Source organism: Macrobrachium nipponense, chromosome 2 (genome assembly GCF_015104395.2).
Source record: "Macrobrachium nipponense isolate FS-2020 chromosome 2, ASM1510439v2, whole genome shotgun sequence".
NCBI lineage: Eukaryota > Metazoa > Arthropoda > Malacostraca > Decapoda > Palaemonidae > Macrobrachium > Macrobrachium nipponense.
Window position 1 is genome coordinate 58,689,957 of NC_087201.1, and position 19,105 is coordinate 58,709,061.

Here is a 19,105-nt window from a genome sequence, read left to right on the forward strand (position 1 = left end):
GTTAGGCATTTAAGAAGCATTACATGGAGATCGACAATAGCTGACTGGCGTTTACCATATCGTTGTCAGGTTGCTGCTCCCAAATTTTGTCATCATGTCGGCGCATGACCAAATGCGTGCTATGTTGGACCAATTGATGGGAACGGCCAGAAATGGTGAGGATCTTGATAAGTATTGTGTTTGTTTCGTGATTTTTTCGCAGGCGAATACTAAATGATAGCCTACGGTAGGAAACAGCTTCACCCTCACAGCCTACGGCGATCGACGATTAGGCAATGGATGCTTTGCATTTTTAAAGCCAACACCCCGAGGACTGTATTATATTCTTCTGCCTACGTCTCATACCCACTTTTATGTGTAGTCCTAATTCATTTTTTTGGTATCTCGAGTTACCTAGTGGAGAGAGAGGAGCTGATAGGGTATGTTAGCCTAGCGTGTGGTGTCGGGTTTGTAGTTTTTCTACCACTAGCCTACTATACCTTTATTTCGTGTTCCCTTAGACTAGGCCTACATTCAGCACTAGATAATAACCAACTTAAGATACGTAGGCAGCTCATAGGCTGTCTACTTCGAACTAGGTACTTATCAAAAGCTGTGGCGAACTACCTAGCCTAGTTATAGGCTAGGCTAGGTACTACCTAGAATTTAGCCATACCTACCTAGGTACCTACAACCACCAAGTTGTATAATTTTTTACGCATAGCTTAGGGTAAGCAACCGCTTTAAGTCCATTTTACCCAAGATCATCACCCTTTTTCACTCTATTCAATTGGTGAAACAACAAAACAATTACATCTTTAAGCATGCCATTCAAAAGATGGAGTTTCATCAACATCATGGGTGAAAATGCCATATAGGTAACAACTAAAATAAGCATGCGAGGTCTTCGTATAATATATTTTGGTAATTCTATACAGTAGTTCCGCCACTGTTAATTTTGATATTTTTTTCTGATGAATTACTTAATTACTTAGTGCTTTATCTAAAGTTGGTCTTTTTTTTTGAGGAGGAACAGTATTTTTACCCTATTTGGTTAACCTTTCCAATCTTGGAGGACCCCCAGTGGGAAACCGGGTTTTTTGGGTGGGGAATGAATTAACCCTTAATGAATTATACTGGTCAAAATGATAACTTCCCTATATTAATGATTTCATGGGTGATTCAAATCCGGGCCTTTTCATTTCATATGGACCAAAAACGGCCAAGTGGCCAGGCACATGGCCTGCGCCGTCACGGCCACGTGAATATGTGGCCCCCTTGAAAAATAATGACAAAATGTTAATACTGGTTTAGACAACATAAGTGAGATAAAAATGGGAAAGTCTTAGATATATATATATTTATATATTATTAGGTATATGTTCGTATATGTTTGTGTGTGTGGGTTTTGTAATGGTATGTATGTCCTGTAATTATTTATCTATATATATATATAATTATATATATATATATAGTGTGTGTGTGTGTGTGTACACGTATGTAAAGGACGTTTGAAATTCGAAAGAACCCGTGGATACTCCGTTGTTTATTTTCCCCCGTGGCTTATATCTTTATGGATTTATCATGTTCCTAACTTTCATGATTATATATACATAATATATGTAAATATATATCACTATGTAAATATATATATATAAATCAATTATATATATATGTAAATGTATATATATAAATCAATTAGTGTGACTCCCCGCTCAGGATACAAACTTGAAGACAAAGGGATAAGGCAGTATTGTTCCTACAAGTTTATTATGCAAACGATTCACGACAGATGCTTTCGTTGCATTTTACTAAAAGGCACGTTGAAGCATCAATAGTACATATACAAATTATAAAAAAATTTAAAACCAGGGAGAATAGGAACAGGACATACCTAATTAGCAGAAGTAAGAAGACTGAAAACATAAGTTTACTCAATACCCAGGAAGAGCTGTTGCCATTTGGTATGTGTGTTTACTCTCCACACTGGGGATACAACTTACACAAGACTGGAAATAAGTGAATTTAGAGTATCTATGAATTAAGTGAATTTAGTGTATTTATTTGTAATATATACAGTAGTACCTTGAGATGCGAAATTAATCCCTTCCTAGGCGCCCTTCGTATCATGAGGTTTTCGTATCTTGGACCACATTTTACATGTAAAATGGCTAATCCGTTCCAAGCCCTCTAAAAACACCCCTGTAAATTTCATAATAAAGCTAAATTGACCTATAAACAATGAAATAATACTACAATTTGGACCATTCAATACCTAAATTTATAACGAAATGCAAAATAACCTGTAAATAAAATGTATTAGTGTACATGGCATACAAGAAATACTGTATGTTAAATGTGGAAGCTTACCTTTCGAGTGAGGCTATCTCCGAAAGTGGCGGCAGAGGAGGAGGAGGACAAACGATTGCACTTTATAAAAAGTGGCTAGAATATCCTTAATTTCTGCCGTTTTCTTTTTCTTTTTTTGATTTATAACTTTTTACTTACAGAATTTCAACTTCATCACCACTTTCAACTTTCTGTTTTTTATCACTTGGTTCTTCCTTTTTGCTTACTCTTGCTAATGCTAAAGGCCTCTTTAAAAAATAACGATCCAAGGAAGATTGCTTCTGCCTACTTTTCACAATGTTTCCGAAACGACTCGGACAAACGTCATCGAACTGTGCAAGCATACGACCTGTGTGAGCCTTTTCGGGGTGTCTTTTTTTTCTATAAACGCGTAGTGTTCATTAACGGTTGCCTGTCTTGATAATTATCTACTAATTGTTGCACCTCATGACTGTTGGCCCTGGTGTCCATCAAAACCCTGTTCAACCAAATGCTCTCTCTGCAACTGATTTGGGTACTGAATGTTCGGCTGCTGACCTTCAACGTAAACTGAAGTGCCTTGATTATACTGGTATGCACGTTGTAAATGATTGGTCAACACCCTCTGTTCAGCAGGGAGTGGAGATTCTACCAACCTTGCAAAGTTTCCAGTTATCCCATGAGAGAGACCTTGATCACTTATCCCATGTGAGAGATCTTGGTCACTTATCCCACGAGAGAGATCTTGGTCAATCATATCATATATGTTGTCACTCAAGAGGTGCTCTTCTTTTTCCATTTTCTGTGAAAAGATATGAGAAATTTTTTTTTTTTAAATACACATGACACAAACACCATCACAATGTCAACTCTATGACTAGTAGATTCAGAAACAGTTGACGATCCCGAAACGAATACCGCGTGCGTACTATAACTATGCTGGTACCGAGTGGCCGAGGCACGCCACCACGTACATAGATGCATGATGGGAGGGACGCTGGCCAATAGGAGAGAAGGATCTCATGGTTGCAACTAGCATCAGGAACCAATGGGAGAGCAGGAGGATGGTGGCGAGTCTACTAAGTTGGCGGCGCGCGAGTTTCAAAATTGTTATCGGTGGTTCGGGCGAATCTCGGACTTTACAGAAACCTTTCGTATCTTGAAAACTTTTTGTATGTAGAGCCATTAAATTTTTCGTATTGGCTTTCGTATCTTGAGTTTTTCGTAAGTTGAGCCTTTCGTATCTCAAGGTATCACTGTACATTAATATTAGAGCAGTTTTATCATTATTGCATTACTATTGCAGTTAGAATTCATGGAAACAATTTGTAAAGGCATCGGTACGTGTCAAGTTCCACTAAATTAGCAACGATGTTTCCATTTGTCATTCCTAGCACTGAAGAACCAAAATATTAATATAGACTTAAATCTACTTAAATCAATAAAAAATGCTAGCAAAAAATTTTTTCTTTTGGCATAGACAATTCACTTATCTGTTGTCTGCTCGCTGATGTTTTTGGCAGCTAGATGTGCAATAAGACTGAAAAAATTGTTCCTGCCGTGGTTTCACTGTGATCCAACTCATGTATTTCAAATGGAATTTGGAGTGAATTAAGAACAAAATGTGTATAATTGCAATCAAATACCCAACTGGAATTTCAGTTGTGATGGCTGTAAAGATAAAATCACCAATTACAAGGTAAAAATGCTTTTCAGTTCAAAACATGACCCCAAGAATAAGATGTCTCGTACTTTTATGTTTTATTGTGCTGATTACAACTACAATCTTGAGTAATATTACATGTATATGCAAATATATATGTAATGTTGGGAAGGACGTGGCCGTCATGTGAGTGACGAATTGTTCTAGTCCCGAAGAGACTCCATATTGGATTTAAAAACTGCCTTGAACACATATTTTACGAAGACTTCACGTGCTTATTTTAGTTTGTATGGCGGTTTCATATATCTCATTTTGTTGATGAAACTTCAGTTGTTTGAATGGTATGCTTAAAGATTTAATTACATATATTGTTTCACCAATTAAATATTGAGAGAAAAAAGTGGCCTTTCTTCAGGTGAACGTCACCGTCTGTTCATTTACCTTATATATCATAGTCAAATAAAAAGCAAAAATAAACAAAAATATAAGTAAAAGTTGGTAAATATTACGGTCACTGACTGACAGGAACCAGGCCTTGCTATTATAGTTAGTTTTCAGTTTTACTGTACTGTGAAAGATATAAAATTGTGTCTAGGAGAGACATATGGTGACCCTCATTTTTCAGAAAATAAGTATTGTGTTTTATAATTCTACGGAAGAATTCTCCAGTGATAGGGCCTGAAATTAAGATCATACAAGAAGAAAGCAAATTTTAAAAAAGTAAGGACTCCTATTTTGCAGGAGCTATGATACTGATGAGAAACACTAAAAAACACTTATAAAAAATAATGACTTATTTTGAAAACATACGAGGGCCCACCAAGAGAGGTAATCATCCCTGCTGAGGGCTGTACATAAAACCAAACAAGTAAACAAGTAATATAGATAAGGCATTATGTATATAATGCTGTACACATACTAGGTGAAATTATTTGGGAAATATGCCATCTTTTGTTTTATCGTTCATCCTGAGGGGCTGGTACTAAACACAGCTCCTTGCTGAGTCTTTTTGTCAAATTAAGTTGTGTATTATTGAATAATAGGTAGGCTTATAGCTATTTAGGATATAGCTGACTCTTGACCTTGGTGACAGAGCAATTATGGTTAGGATGGATCCTTGTACCATAATTAGTGTAAGAAATGTAAATCATATGAACTGCTAATCATGTTTTCTTAATTTTTTTTTTACTGAAAGTTGACTTTTTAGGTGTGAGGTCAAAAAGAAAGAGGGCTTTCATCTTAACCTTAATTGTATTCAAGTACTATCTAACTGACGAATGGGCCACACTTTATCTTTCCTGTAGAAGTGCACACAGTATGTTCCTGACTGAAAGGTTGGAAGCTGTAGCTAGAGGACAAAAATTTGTGCATCTTGTCTCAGTCCTTATAATTCATTACAGACTCTGTGTGTGTGTGTGTGTGTGTGTGTGTGACATCTTGTTAGGCCTGCGGATAAAAGAATTAATTTTCACATGAATGTGCATGATATATATTTGTTATTTAAGGAAAACTTGTCTACATATAGTTTGATTACAGATTCATTCAGGTGAAAGAGAAAATGTAGTATAGTGAAAATGTATCCAAAGAATAGTGCAGCCAAAACACATCTATGCTAGACTTAGCCAGATTACAATGCAGCAAATTACACTAGGCATAAACAATTGTATTTTAATAAAATGTTCTTGTCCTTTATGAGTAGAGAAACACATGCAAAATGATCGTGTGAATGACAGAGTTGGGCATGATGTTTTGTGTATTGTATGAATGCTATGGTATGAAGTTTATTAATCCTTTGAGATTCCCTGGGAATCCCAAAGTTTGCTTGTAACATCACACCTTGGCTGCTTATGGGCACACAATATTTTTCTTTTATTACTCCTTTTGGATTTGTTTTTCCTTTTATAATGTCAATTATGATGTTATTTAGAAGCTGAGTATTTATACTTTATTGTTCGAGAATGGAACTAAGAAGTCAAAGTGATGATAGAGAGTTCAGGTGGAAATTTCTATTGATGACTTCATTTGCAATTATCAGAATCTCTTAGGTTTATATTTGCATGACTGGAAATGATTTTGTCACAAATTGAAAGGCCAAGTTTGTTTTGTTTTACTTTCTATTTAGTGAGTCAAATTAAATATGTAATATTGTGCACCTTTGTATATGTATTGTCTAATTTGAAACTGTTTGGAATGTTTTTTTATTATTTGGGACGAATCTTTTAACAGTAGTTAAGTAGGTATCCAAATAATAAATTTCATCATGAAAATTTATTTAATTTTGTTCCTCCAAGAATATACCCGAGTTCTTATAAGGATATACTTCTGTTGCAGCCAGGGATAGCTGAAGCTCGGAAACAAGGTTTTAAAATTTGGCAGTCTCTCATATGTGAGGGTTGTGGCTAAGAGGCTGGACTCAGTACAGTCCAATCTCTTAAATCCAGGAACCTTTGGACTAAGCCACTGCCAGACCACAGAAAATCCCAGAATATAAAATACACCCCTAAAAAAGTCAGTTCCTATGTAAACATAGTCTTGCAAGCTAATGACACACACACACACACACACACACACACACACACACACACACACACACACACACACACACACACACACACACCCTCTACCTAGTTGCTGACTTCCTACTACATGCAGTCCCCTGGTAAATGGTGGTGGTCTGTTCCAGGCTTAGAGCTGATAATAAAAAAATAACCAATAATTTTGGTACAGTGGTCCCTCCGTATTTTTGGGGGTTATGTACCAGACCCCCCCTTGAATAGTTAGAACCTCGAGTAGTTGGAACTCCTATAAAAACGCTGAAAATAGCCTATTTTGCTAGTTAAAACAAGAAAAACCCACTAAAAGTTTTTATACTTTTTTTTTTAATAGTTTTAGCACAAACTGCATTTTATGATGTTATTGATAAAAAAAAAACCAACCCAGGAATTTGTGGATATTTCTCATAGAAAACTACAGTGAATAAGTGAATTTTCTGTGAATAATGCAGGGAAACGTTCCTGTGAAAAATCCGCGAATGTGTGAGTACGAATCCGGAGAACGCGAATATTGGGGGTCCACTGTAATGGCGTTTATAATGTTGTAAGTGCCTGTAAACTGTTGACTGGGGCACTATGAGCCGCTTATTGGTGTTGATAAACTGCATACCAACACTGGAAATCTATTAGTGTTGCCAGAAATCACTTGCCATCACCAAAGTCTGGTGAACAACGTTGTTAGCTAAGGCTATAAAACCGGAATACTGTTAACTGACGCTGCTGATAAGCAAGGACTGCCTGTACTTGGCTGAGTCCTGACACTATTTTTTATAATTTTATTACTCATATTTTCATGTTATCATTTTATAATTTCATATTGTATAATTTGCTTTTAAATATATACTTTTAACACATTTAGCCTACATTCCCAAGTTAGCCTAACCCTATGTCATCAACTACTTAACTTTTCTCAGAATCTGCAGAATGTTATCAGTGACTTTCTAAATTTACCATCATCATAATTATTGCTACTTATTAGTTTTTTTGTCATTTATGTTGATTGTAGGTGGTAATGAAATGACAAAAAAGATTGAATTTCGGCAATCACTCGGTGCATCAAAAAGTAAACAAATCACACCGCCATCTCTTCAGGAAAATGAACACTAAAACATTTGCTAATGGGAAGAGGGAAGGATAGAAATATTTTCCAGTATAGATTAAAATTTATGCTTGCTCTTCTTAACTATCTGATCTCTTGGGTGGCATACCAAATATAAAAGAAATCAGGTCTTTCAAGCACTCAAAGAATAAGGATTGTGCATTGCCAAATGTCTCATAGTTTTGATTAAAAGTTTTGACTTAATAGAGCCTTCTCAATTGGGATTTTTAAAAAGATATTTGTGCATTAAAATTTCATATCAAAAACATATTTTATTTCATAAATTTTCATTACTAACAATTAATTTCATAAAGACAAAAGAAACATGGCATAATTTTTGCTGTTGGGAAATTGTAAGCATTGTGTGGTGCTGCCCTCGTGGATGCTCAACAAACTAATGGTGGCTGATTCAAAATCGAGCCAAACCATGGATAAACTTTTCATGTTTTCTTTCTCTGAATATCTGATTAGAGTGAAACTCTGTAACCTGGCTTTGGCTTATCCATATCTGAATCATAACGTTAGCATTTGCTTTTCCTTAGGAGATGGATGGAAGGTATGAGTATGACACTTTGCAGCTTCACCCCATGTTAGGGAAATGGAAATGCCAGTCACATGCAAGAGAATCTAAGAGGAATGGAAGAGGTTCTTCATCATCTTTGTCCTCTTATCATTTCCCTTGTCTTCCACCTCTCTGGACTGTAGGAGGTGGTGGAGGCACAGAGGACCACCTAGATTGCTAAGAAGTGTATGCATGGCTGTTTTTTTTTCTTTTTTTGAAATGAAGTGATGGGAGTAACTGAACGAGGTTGCTGGTATTTGTGGGATAGATGGATGAGGCAAAGATTCATCCAGACCTCATTCAGTACATGCAGTTTCTACTTTGTGGTATTTCCTTTTCTTCTTCAGATAAGAGATACAACCTTCATTCTACCCATTCTACTCATATTTCCTTCTTGGGTCATGGAGGGTAATCCAAGTTGCCCAGGTCTGGATCCAGTGGCAAAACTCGGGTTGTTACACCAGGTTCCAGGACATCCTGCTATAATGCTGTCATCTGATGGGGTATTAGTTTTAGCCACATAGGTAGCAGTGTCCAGCTGTACTCAGTGGGCATGGAGTGGGGTAGGTATGGTACTTCCCCAGCCAGGACACTGTTCAGTGCTGTAGCGGTCTGCTCACTAGTTGGTGACTCACCAACCTGTGCACCAGTCAGCATGAGACTGATAGTGTGCTCTTCTGCTTGCCGCGTATGGGTGGGACCAGCTTGTTTGGCATAGAAGTCTCTTTCCCCACACTTGGATTTGGATTTTCTGCATGGGCCTTGCCCTGGCTGGCTGCAGCTCCTATTGCAGTGTTGGCAAGCTAACCTACCACAGGTTTGGTTGGTTTGGAAGAGCTATTGCTAGTGGAACCTGTACAAGAATATCTGGACAGACCATTTTAAGTGATAGAGCTTATCCATGAAAGGAATGTGCTTGGTGCAGCTTCTAGAGCATCCAGCAGCCACCTTATATTTTTGAAATAAACTCTAGTAGGAGTGAGAACAGAAGCCACTGCATCCTACAGTTTGCCCTGGTTTCTGTGAGCAGAAGGATTTCTAGCATAGATGGACATGATTTCTCCTTAAAAGTGGACCAAGTAACTTCAGGTTAGAGTTACTGTAGGTAGAAGGGACATCCTTTTTAGCTGTGGAATAGGGTGTGATGGAGTTGGCAGCCATGGCATCCTTCCAGGCAACTAATGGTTGATTACTGTGATCAAAGGTATAACCATGATGTCCCTTTCCCAGCAGACTGCTAACCTGTGGACTAACTTACCATGAGGAGATTTTTGGTAAGAGTCTATTCGCTTGGCTTGTATCCAGTAACAGCAGTTTATCCCTGCATAGCTCTTCAAGTTTTTGAAGAGTAAGTTCAAGACGTTGGTAGACTTTGTCTCCCATCCTGACCCCTCCTACTCCTTTACCTCTTACTCCTTTACCAGCTTCCTGCACTGCTAATCTCAACACCATTGTTGATTTCTTAGTGAACACTGTGATGGAATAAGGTTTTTCTTTAAAGTCTTTTGTGTAGGAAACTTCAAGTGTTAGTGCAAGTGCAGTGCAAGGTGACAAGTGTTAGTGCAAATGCAGTGCAAGGTGACAATGTTGTGAATGTTGAGGAGTTGGCTGTCTGTCCCACTAGTTCTAGACAAAGATCCCTGTCCCACTCCTCAACACCAGGGAGAAGACATACCGGAGGTCCAAGGGAGGCTGGTGGGGTATTCCCGGGGGCAGTCACCCCTTCAAGTCTGTTGAGTATTTCCACACTGCTACAGAGTGCCACTGGAGAGACATCTCATTTAGAGCCCCTTTATCGATAGATTCAGATGGTTCGTCTCTCGAAAGGAGGTGCAGGTGGCGCTGTTCTTCTGCCTCTCGACCTCTGAACAATCTACTGTTGCCGACAGCTCTCCTCCACCTGTCAAGAGGTATAAGGACTTGTGACTTAGTCCCCAACCCTCCTCCAGCTTCTCTGTTTCGCCTCAAGATTCTTTCGACGAGCACTCTTCAGTGGTCTCTTGTTAAGCACCCATCTCCATCAAGGCACTTTGCTCCAGCAGCAGTGCCACACCCTCTTGCGCTAGCTTGCTCAGCACCAGCTGTTGAGCTTTTGCCGCCATCTCTTCATCCTCTCTTGTGGACTTTTGATTGGCTCTGATTTGTTGTCATCGATAAAGGATCTTAACGGGTTTCTTAAGAAGAAATCTTCAGTCTCCAAGAGTGGGGATCCCTCATTGTCCCGTATTTCTTCAAATGAGGAAGAACTGGACCACAACAACGCTTTTCTTTGAGTCAGCTCCTCCGAGTTCGCTCATTTCTACTGTTCTTATGTGGAAATTACCTAATGACTCATGTCTTCCTGAGATAGTCGTCTCCTCTTCCTTGAAGAGATCCCTACAGGAAGTAGAGGAGTGGTTGGTGGCCAAGAGGGATCAAGGCAAAACAACATTTGCTTTCTCTCCTTTAAAGTTGCTGAAGAAGGGGTATCATTTTTTTACCACCAAGGCATTTTCTTCCTTGAGAGTTTCTGCCTCCTTCCTGGGCAACTTCTCCATCTTGATCGACGCCACTCGTTGTGCAGCCTTCTCCTCAGCTAAGATTAGGTTTGCCTCGCTGGAACTTGATCATCTTTTGAGGATATCTTCAAGGTGTTGGAAATCATCAGTTTCCTGGACTGGACAGTAGGAGCTTTAACCAGGAAAATAGAAGACTGTCTTGTCCATGCAGAAGACTTCTCTTCTGACTGGTTAGGCATACATTTTTGTGCAGAAAAGGCAGATTTTTCAATGGGGATTCTTAAGAAGCAAGACCTGTGGTGTTCTTTTGCAACGAATAGTGACCACCACTCCCTAAAACTTATACATCCATACTCAGAAGTCTAGTCTGCTCTTTTGTTTTCTCCCCTTGGCAAGGTGCATCTTTTCTAGCAAGACATTATGAAGGAGGTTTTATCTGCTTTACATTAATTCTGCCCACAACTTGATGACCAATTCACAAAGCATTACAAGCCAACCCCTGCAGTAGCCTTCAAGGTTTTTTCTCCCCTTCAGCAGTGCTTTTTAGGGGGAAGATCGAGACCCCAATCTAGACCTTGTTCCAGTCTTCGACCCTCTTCCAAGTCAGTTAAGAAGTTGTCTAGCAAATAAGAATTTGGTCCCTCGTGCTCTGGTTTGTGTCAGGCTGTACCTCTTGGGAGGAATGGAGCTGCAGTGGGGTGGAACCTTGGTTAATCCAAGTTCTAAGAAGAGGCTACTCCATTGCTTTCAAGGAAAGACCACCTTTATCCAAGTCGGCGATCACCTTGATGGCTTACTCAGCAGGGTCCGTGAGGTTCCTGACCCTTGCTCAAGAGGTCGAATCCCTTCTTTGGAAAGGGGCAGTGGAAGAGGTGGTGGACCAGTCCTCGGAGAGCATTTACAAGAGGCTCTTCGTAGTCCTGAAGTCATGAGAGGGATGGAGGCTCGTTATGGGTGTCAGCTCCCAGAATTTTTTTTGTCAAGATTAAGTTTCACATGGAGACAAATCACTCTTCCATGTCCTCTCTCCACCATGGTGCCTAGATATGCAGGATGCTTAGTTTCATGTCCCAATCCATCTGGACTACCTGCGATTCATTTTTCGGCGCAAGATTTTTCAGTTTCAGGCACTGTTCAGCCTGTCAGCTGCCCCACAGGCCTTTACCTAGACAGCTGGGTCTCTGTTCCTTGTCAGAGAACTGCTGCATGGAGGATTTGAAGATGACCCTTGCATAACACAGTAGTTTGGCATTCTGATCAGTTAACAGAAATCTCAGTTGACTCCGATTGGAGAATTCTTTATTTAGGAATTACTCTAGACTCCTCTATCTTTTCGGGCTTTTCTCCCCCTCCCCCAAAATGGGTCGAGTCTTGTCCCCTGACTGTTGAGAGTTCCTCGCCCAATGAGCCTTCTGGACACCCTGACCTCTGTGGAGCAGTTTGTTAAGTTGGGCAGGCTTCACATGAGGCACTTTCAATTCTTCCTGGAAGCAAACTGGTGCAGGAAGACACTGTCAGACTCTGTCGTCTTCCTGGTTATATCGGAGATCGAGGAGGACCTCCTATGGTGGTTATCAAGAGAAGGCTTCAAGAAGGATTCTCTCTTCGTCCCTGCACCCCAACCTAGAGTTGTATTCTGATGCCTCAGATGTAGGCTTGGGAGCTCTTGTTAGGGAGTCTTAGAGTCTCAGGGATGTGGACGGAGTATCGGAAGTCTCTCCACATCAGTGTAAAGGAGCTGAAGGCAATTCACCTGGGCCGTCAGTCCTTCTTTCATCTAGTATCAGAGAAGATAATAGCGGTCTTTGCAGACAACTCCACCGCTTTGTCTGTCCACAATGAAGGGGCACTCATTCCTTCATTCTGCGAGACAGTGAAGGATCTTTGCGCACATTTTCCTATATAAAACTTTATGTAACGGTTAATTTAAAATGGTGCAAACATTACGACAATTGGACAAAAAATTTATTATTTTTCGGAAGAGTTACCGTGCGGACATAAGGAAAATTTATTTAATAAATTTACCATAAATCAAAATATTGTGCTAGAGACTTCAATTTGTTGCAAAATAAAGGTAAATGATTGAATATTACTAGAATGTAAGAATTTTAGCTTACAATTGCGTTTTTTGACAATTTCGGTAGAGTCCAAGTTGACTGAAGGTTGATATTTTGGCACGTGTTATTTATATGAAAATATTTCAAAACTGATAAAAGCTACAACCATGGGTCGTTTGTTGTTGTATTCTACATGAAATTGTGCACATTTTCATATATAAAAGTTTATGTAACGGCTAATTTAAAATGGTGCAACATTACGACAATCGGACGAAAAAATTTATGATTTTTTCGGAAGAATTACTGTGCGGACGTAAGGAAAGTTTTTTCATAAATTCACCATAAATCTAGATATTGTGCGAGAGACTTCCAATTTGTTGCAAAATGAAGGTAAATGATTGAATATTACTAGAATATAAGAGTTTTAGCTTACAATTGCGTTTTTCGACCATTTCGGTAGTCAAAGTTGACCGAAGGTTGAAATTTTGGCACTTATCGTTATTTATATAAAAATATTTCAAAACTTATAAAAGCTACAATGATGAGTTGTTTTTTCTTGTATTCTACATGAAATTGCGCACATTTTCATATATAATACTCCATGTAACGGGTAATATAAAATGGTGCAAAAATTATGTCAAAGTGACGAAATAATTTCTGAGATGTCGCTGATGCTTTTTAGTGCGAGAAGAAAGAAATTCGTGCTAGCGCGCCTGGGTAATGATTGTAAACAAAACAATGCCTTGATCTGTGAGCTCCCACCATCCCCCAAGGCACGTGATTCAAAAGTTTTCGCCTAGTAGGCCTTTAACTATTTTTCCGCGAATTTTTAAAAAAACTTTTTCGTAGATGTACCATAAGTCCAATCGGCACCCGACAGACATTTTTTGTCGACGTTTAATACGTCCAATCGGCACCCGACAGACATTTTTTGTCGACGTTTAATACGTCCAATCGGCATTAAAGGGTTAAGTGATCAAATAAACTTCGTGTATTGTGGGCTTGGATGTAGTGTATACCCTAAATGAGAGCTCATGAGGTTGGACTGTTGCCTCCTCTATAACATTCAGGAGAGACTTTTTCATGCCACGGGTATCAAGGGAAGTTTTGCACCAAGAGACTACCTTTACCTCTTTCTACCTCTAGGATGTTACCCACAAGTCCTTGGCCTTTTTGCCACAGGTATTAAGGGAAGTTGTTGATCACAGGACTACTTTACCTCTTCTCCTCTATGGATGATACCACCAAGTCATTGGCCTTTTTTTTTTCTTTCTTTTTTTTTTTTTTTTTTTTCTGCTTCGTCGCTCTTCTTCTTATTCGTCTTATCTTCGTCTTCTTCTTCTTCCTTCTCTCTTCTTCTTCTTCTTCTCTTCTTCTTCTCCCTGTGATGACAGTTCAACAAGTTTGTAGTTCCCAAGGTCCTCTTGGACAGTATAGTATCTTATTTAAGTTTATTGGTTAAAGTGGTGAGATGTTTGGTGTTTCATTTGGTCAGTCTCCTTCTATCTGCCTTCTAGCCCAACAAGTGGTCTCCTTCTATCTGCCTTCTAGCCCAACAAGTGCTGTATGAAAGTTGGACAGATCAGGCAAAAGTGAGTTCTTTAACAGCTTCTATGCATGAATATGAGTAGTTGGTAGATGTGATTCCCCTCTGCTGCTTCTAGACAAAGAGGGCCAAGGCGAGAGGTAGAATGTGCTATTGTACTGTAAGTGATCTTGAGTTACTTCTGATTGGTATCCCCTTAAGGTGTCTTCAGATGGTTTCCTAGAGTGGGTCCTTGCCACACTGGCATGGGGATCCATTGGCCTGTCATGCTCTGTTAAGTCGGACAGGTGGAGGTAGCCAGTGTCGCCATACACACTCACATGACTGTGACATATACATTAGAGGCAACTCCCCCTTCCTAAGGATGTCTCCAAATAAAGATGTGGGTTTGTATTCTCATTGGAACAAAGCCAAGTTTTCAAGATAATTTGCCCTTTTCCTAGGTATACAAACTCAAGTCTGTATAGTAGATTGCCACCTCTTCTACCACACATTTCCCAACTTGCACAAAGGAGACCATCAACTTATGAAACCTTGTTTCCAAGCTTCAGCTGGCCTCTGCTGCACTAGAAGTATATCCTTGTAAAGGCTTGGATTTGTGTTACTATTATAGATGTAGATTATCTCAATTTGCCATTATTATATAAGGTAATGCAAGTGAATTTGGGATGGTATGATTTGGATGTAGATCAATAAAGTGAGCTAAGGTGGTTGCTATTGAATACAGCTGATTCTGAATGCTTAGTCATCCTGTTGCAACTTCAAGTTGTCAGAGGTTTTTGAATGCCTTTGGGCTTCACTAAGTACCTGTTTTTTTTAACCAAAGCTCTTCATCCTTAACAAGTTCTCGTCCATTTATGTTTTATGAAAAACAGTAACATATGAAGTTCCACCTAGTTATTACCCATTTTGCTAGAGGTTAATCGGTGTTTTTGAACTAATCGGTATTTTGAATTATAGGAGTTTGGTAGGGCAGAGATCATGTTTTTAGCCAAAACGTATCATTACACTTTCACCCTCATTCATGACCATTTTATTATTCTTATGTTTAAAGTTAGAATTTATGTTGATGTTTCAAACTTGGTGGCCATTGTTTTGCCAAAAGAAATTATGAATTTCATAATTTGTCTTGGTATTGCAGGACTTTACATTCCAGGTAGAATGTGGGGTCTTGCAGTGTCATTTCAGTTTAGATCTAGGTTAAAGTTGTTGATATTTTTCTGTTGTCTAAGTACCAGTGTTGAGAGGAGTTTTGGGGTTTGACAGAATAAGTTTTGTTTTTGGGTGTAGCTTTGTTGCACAAAACATTTGGTGCTTATTACTGATATTGATGAGTTAATCCCAATTTCTTCTAGGGTGGAGCAAAGAGCGACACAAAGCTTATTCTTGACATGGTGGAAATCACTGCGACCACGTGTGTATAACCTGTTGTCTATTTTTCGCCAAATGTCTACTGTTTTATATAAAAATGATAAAATTGATTTATGCCTTTTTCTGCAATTTAGCAAGTCTGGTAATTCATTTGTATTTTAACTTTAGGCTTACTATACACAAGATTGGTCAATTTTTTGTGTGCCAGTCTATAATCACAAGAAATTAGTTATAGCTACAGTATTTATAATCTGAAACTTGTAAGAAGATGGTACAGTATCCAATGCAGATATTTTTGGATTTATCTTCTTCTAACCCATGTCCAATAATGGGCATACTTTGCAGGAATAATCGAGCGGCAGAGAAGGTATCTACATTTCGGCTTGGGGTGCTGGTTGTGAGTTTTAGATACATAATGTCCATCTTTAGCATTTATTTTATTTTTTACATATAAGAGTCACTACTAATGTCATAGGATATGGTGTAACCTGATGTGGGGATGAGTGCATATGTGTTTAATTATGTCATTAACAGTGTTGTGTATGGATGTGAGAAAGTGATTTTGATTGATCTGGTTATTTTTTTGGAGAGGCTGGGATCATGTATTGCACTCCAGGTTACACCCTCACATATTAGTCTAAGCTGAGGTATTAACTAGATTTATAGTGACAATGACCTTGTTAGTGTCTGTATTACAGTCTGTGGGATGTGTGTATGCCATTTATGATCTTAAGCTAAGATAGTAAATGAAAGTACATTGCTTTGCGCTTTTTTGAGTTGAACATTTTTGCATAATTTTTATTTTTATTTTGTGGAGGTGCACAAACTTTGCAGTCCTAATTTTTAAAAAGAAGTGTCAGTAAAACAGTTTTTAGTTTTAAGCATATTGTCCCCTTCAAATTATTTGGGTAACAACTTCATTATTTTTTTTATACATACCAAACAAAAGTTCTTTATCTACAGCTCATAGTTGAAAGCACTCAATACCAGTTATCTGTAATAAGATCATTTTTCTTGGCTGTAGATGCTTCTTTTATGAAAGCCAAATTTTTTAGGACCACTGTACGTATTTTCTTAACGCTTTCTTCTGCTATGATTTTCTTTGAGTATATTATTCTTTAGATTTAAGTGAAATTTTGGACTCTTTATCAACATGAACTTCCTATAAAAAAAGTTTGCATAAAAAACATATTCACCTTAGCTTTTTTTTTTTTTAATTCTTATGTGGTAAACCTTCAAAGATCCAGATTACAGTAGTGAGAGAGGGAACCCTGTCTGGAACCCTGGAGTATTCTTAGCCTAGTATGTAATTGTTTGTAGAATAAACATGAGCTTGAAGGGCATCTTCACGTTACCAAAAAAAAATTTTGCCACTGCAGGTTTGACAAGATATACAAGAAATTGTCATATTGTTTGAAAGGCACTTTACAGACATATTACTCCTATGTAGGTAACATACTGAGGATGAGGCAGTCTATTTAGATGTTGCCTGTCTCCAGTCTCTGTTGTTTTTAGCTTAGGGTGAGTCAACTGTTTTGAAAGATACTCAGTGTCAGAGATGGACATTTGGAAGAACAGACAGACATCCAGTGCTTTGTGACATGTAATGCCCTGCTGTCCTCATATATTCTTATACAGTGGAACCTCAGTTTTTTAGACTTTTTTGCTACAAAATTTTGTCTTGGGTTTCGTACGTATCCTCGGATTTTGTACACTTGGAAATGCTCCTTCCAGGGCCCTCTAGCAAGCGCCCAAACAAAGCATCACATGTTCTCTCGTGACCCATTCTGCTTTTGTGTTCATTGTTTTTGTGCTTTTTTTTATTTGAGTGCAACTGCTAAATAAGCCATCGTGGGACCACAAAGTTCCAAGTGCTAGCTCTTCTGTAAAAAAGGTGAGAAACACTATAGAATTTAAGAAAGAACTCGCAGCAAAGTGTTGGAGGATGCTGCATGTCGATCTCATTGAGAAGATACCTACAACAAGTGCTGCTGTTAGTGAATTTAAGGCCAGCAGAGGCTGGTTTGAAAATTACAGAAAGGAAATGGGCATACATAATGTGCCTAGTACTTCAATGATTAAGGACATGTTTGCAAAGTGGGGTGATGTAAAAAATTTTGTGGAGAAATAGCATCCCAACAAAGATGTAGTAATTGGTGTCTCCAGCATGTTTAATTACAATGCCGTGTTTTAAGTTTAGGCAAATTTTAAAGAAATGCCAGAAACAAATGTGTCTGGACAGCTTTATTGTGTGACGGAGGTCCAGTGACTCAAGCTGGTCCTAGTGCCAGTAAAAAATGAAGAGGGGCAGTAACCTCAGATAGTGATAGTGAAAAATGAAGAGAATTAACCCCAGATAGGTCCTTGATACCTGAAGTCCTTCTGGAGGAAGATTCCCCTTCCAAACAAAAACCTTTCCTCCTCACTCTCCCCTCCTGTCCGTCTTCCATATGCTAACAGTTGTCTTCCATAAAGGTAAGAGTGATGTTAAATGTTCATTTATTAATTTCATTAGTCATTTATATTTCTTGTTTTCTGTATGTAAAACTGTGTTTATTCCCTATGAAATGTACTTTTTTAATATTGTTGGGTGCCTGGAACACATTAATTGTATTTACATTATTCCCTATGGGAATTGTCGGATTTCATACATTTCGGACTTCATGGGATGTTCTGGAATGGATATGTATGAAAACTGAGGTTCCACTGTATAGTGATGGACTGATCGTTAGTTGGTTGTCTCCACTAGTATAGCAGCAGCCTCCACCTGGATATCCTTATTTGGCAACATTGCATTAAGATCTGCAGTGATTTGTAGAGAGTTTGTACAAGCCTTAATACAGGGTTTCCTTCTTTTAAACTCTAGTCATATTTTATTGGTATGTATATATAAACCGGTAAGAATGTTTGAATATTCACAAAATCCAGATCTTTGAGGGATAATTGTATGTTATTTGACATTAGTAATTAAGGAGTTACTCAAATAAATGTAGTGAAGGCTAGTTATTAATGTTTAATACTGAATACTAGGTACTGGAAACTGTTTAGCTTTAGTAGTACATGTTTCATGGAAAGAACATCATTAGTTTGTAGCCTATTCATATGATTGAGCGGAAGTTTTTACATTTGAACATTACTGCAAAATGTGTAGCTTGCTTTGTAATCACTTCCAAACTATACAAAAGCTGAGATATGTGTTAGTATTCTTTATTTGTGGTGTTGGTTTCTTAATCCTTAATGGACGGATTGATCCTCGGGAGTAGTAATAACAGGTTTGGGGTGGTAGACGGATTGATCCTGTAGATTAACAATATTATGTGCCATCGATTTGGAAAGAATCGGGTGGGAAAGGGCTACCAATACTTTTATAGCCCATAAATTCACAAATGGCAACTTTTACACTGGCTAAAATCATGAGTGTGGGCATCTCAGGACTTCACTAGTGCTTGT

The 19,105-nt window shown here is 38.4% G+C and overlaps 1 protein-coding gene across 3 annotated transcripts in view; it reads left to right on the forward strand.

Annotated features, from left to right (window-relative positions):
* LOC135220618 (putative RNA-binding protein Luc7-like 1) overlaps positions 1–19,105 on the forward strand; it is a 57,856-nt gene continuing 38,751 nt past the window's right edge. The window contains exons 1-3 of one of the 3 annotated variants that reach the window (XM_064257928.1): positions 27–155; positions 15,640–15,698; positions 16,001–16,052. Coding sequence is in view for 1 of the 3 variants with exons in the window: in XM_064257927.1 (XP_064113997.1) it covers positions 95–155 (61 nt within the window). In the remaining 2 variants the exon portion in view is untranslated. Of the gene's footprint in view, positions 156–15,639; positions 15,699–15,851; positions 16,053–19,105 lie in introns of those variants that run through there. The other 2 variants (XM_064257927.1, XM_064257929.1) reach the window with 2 other exon arrangements.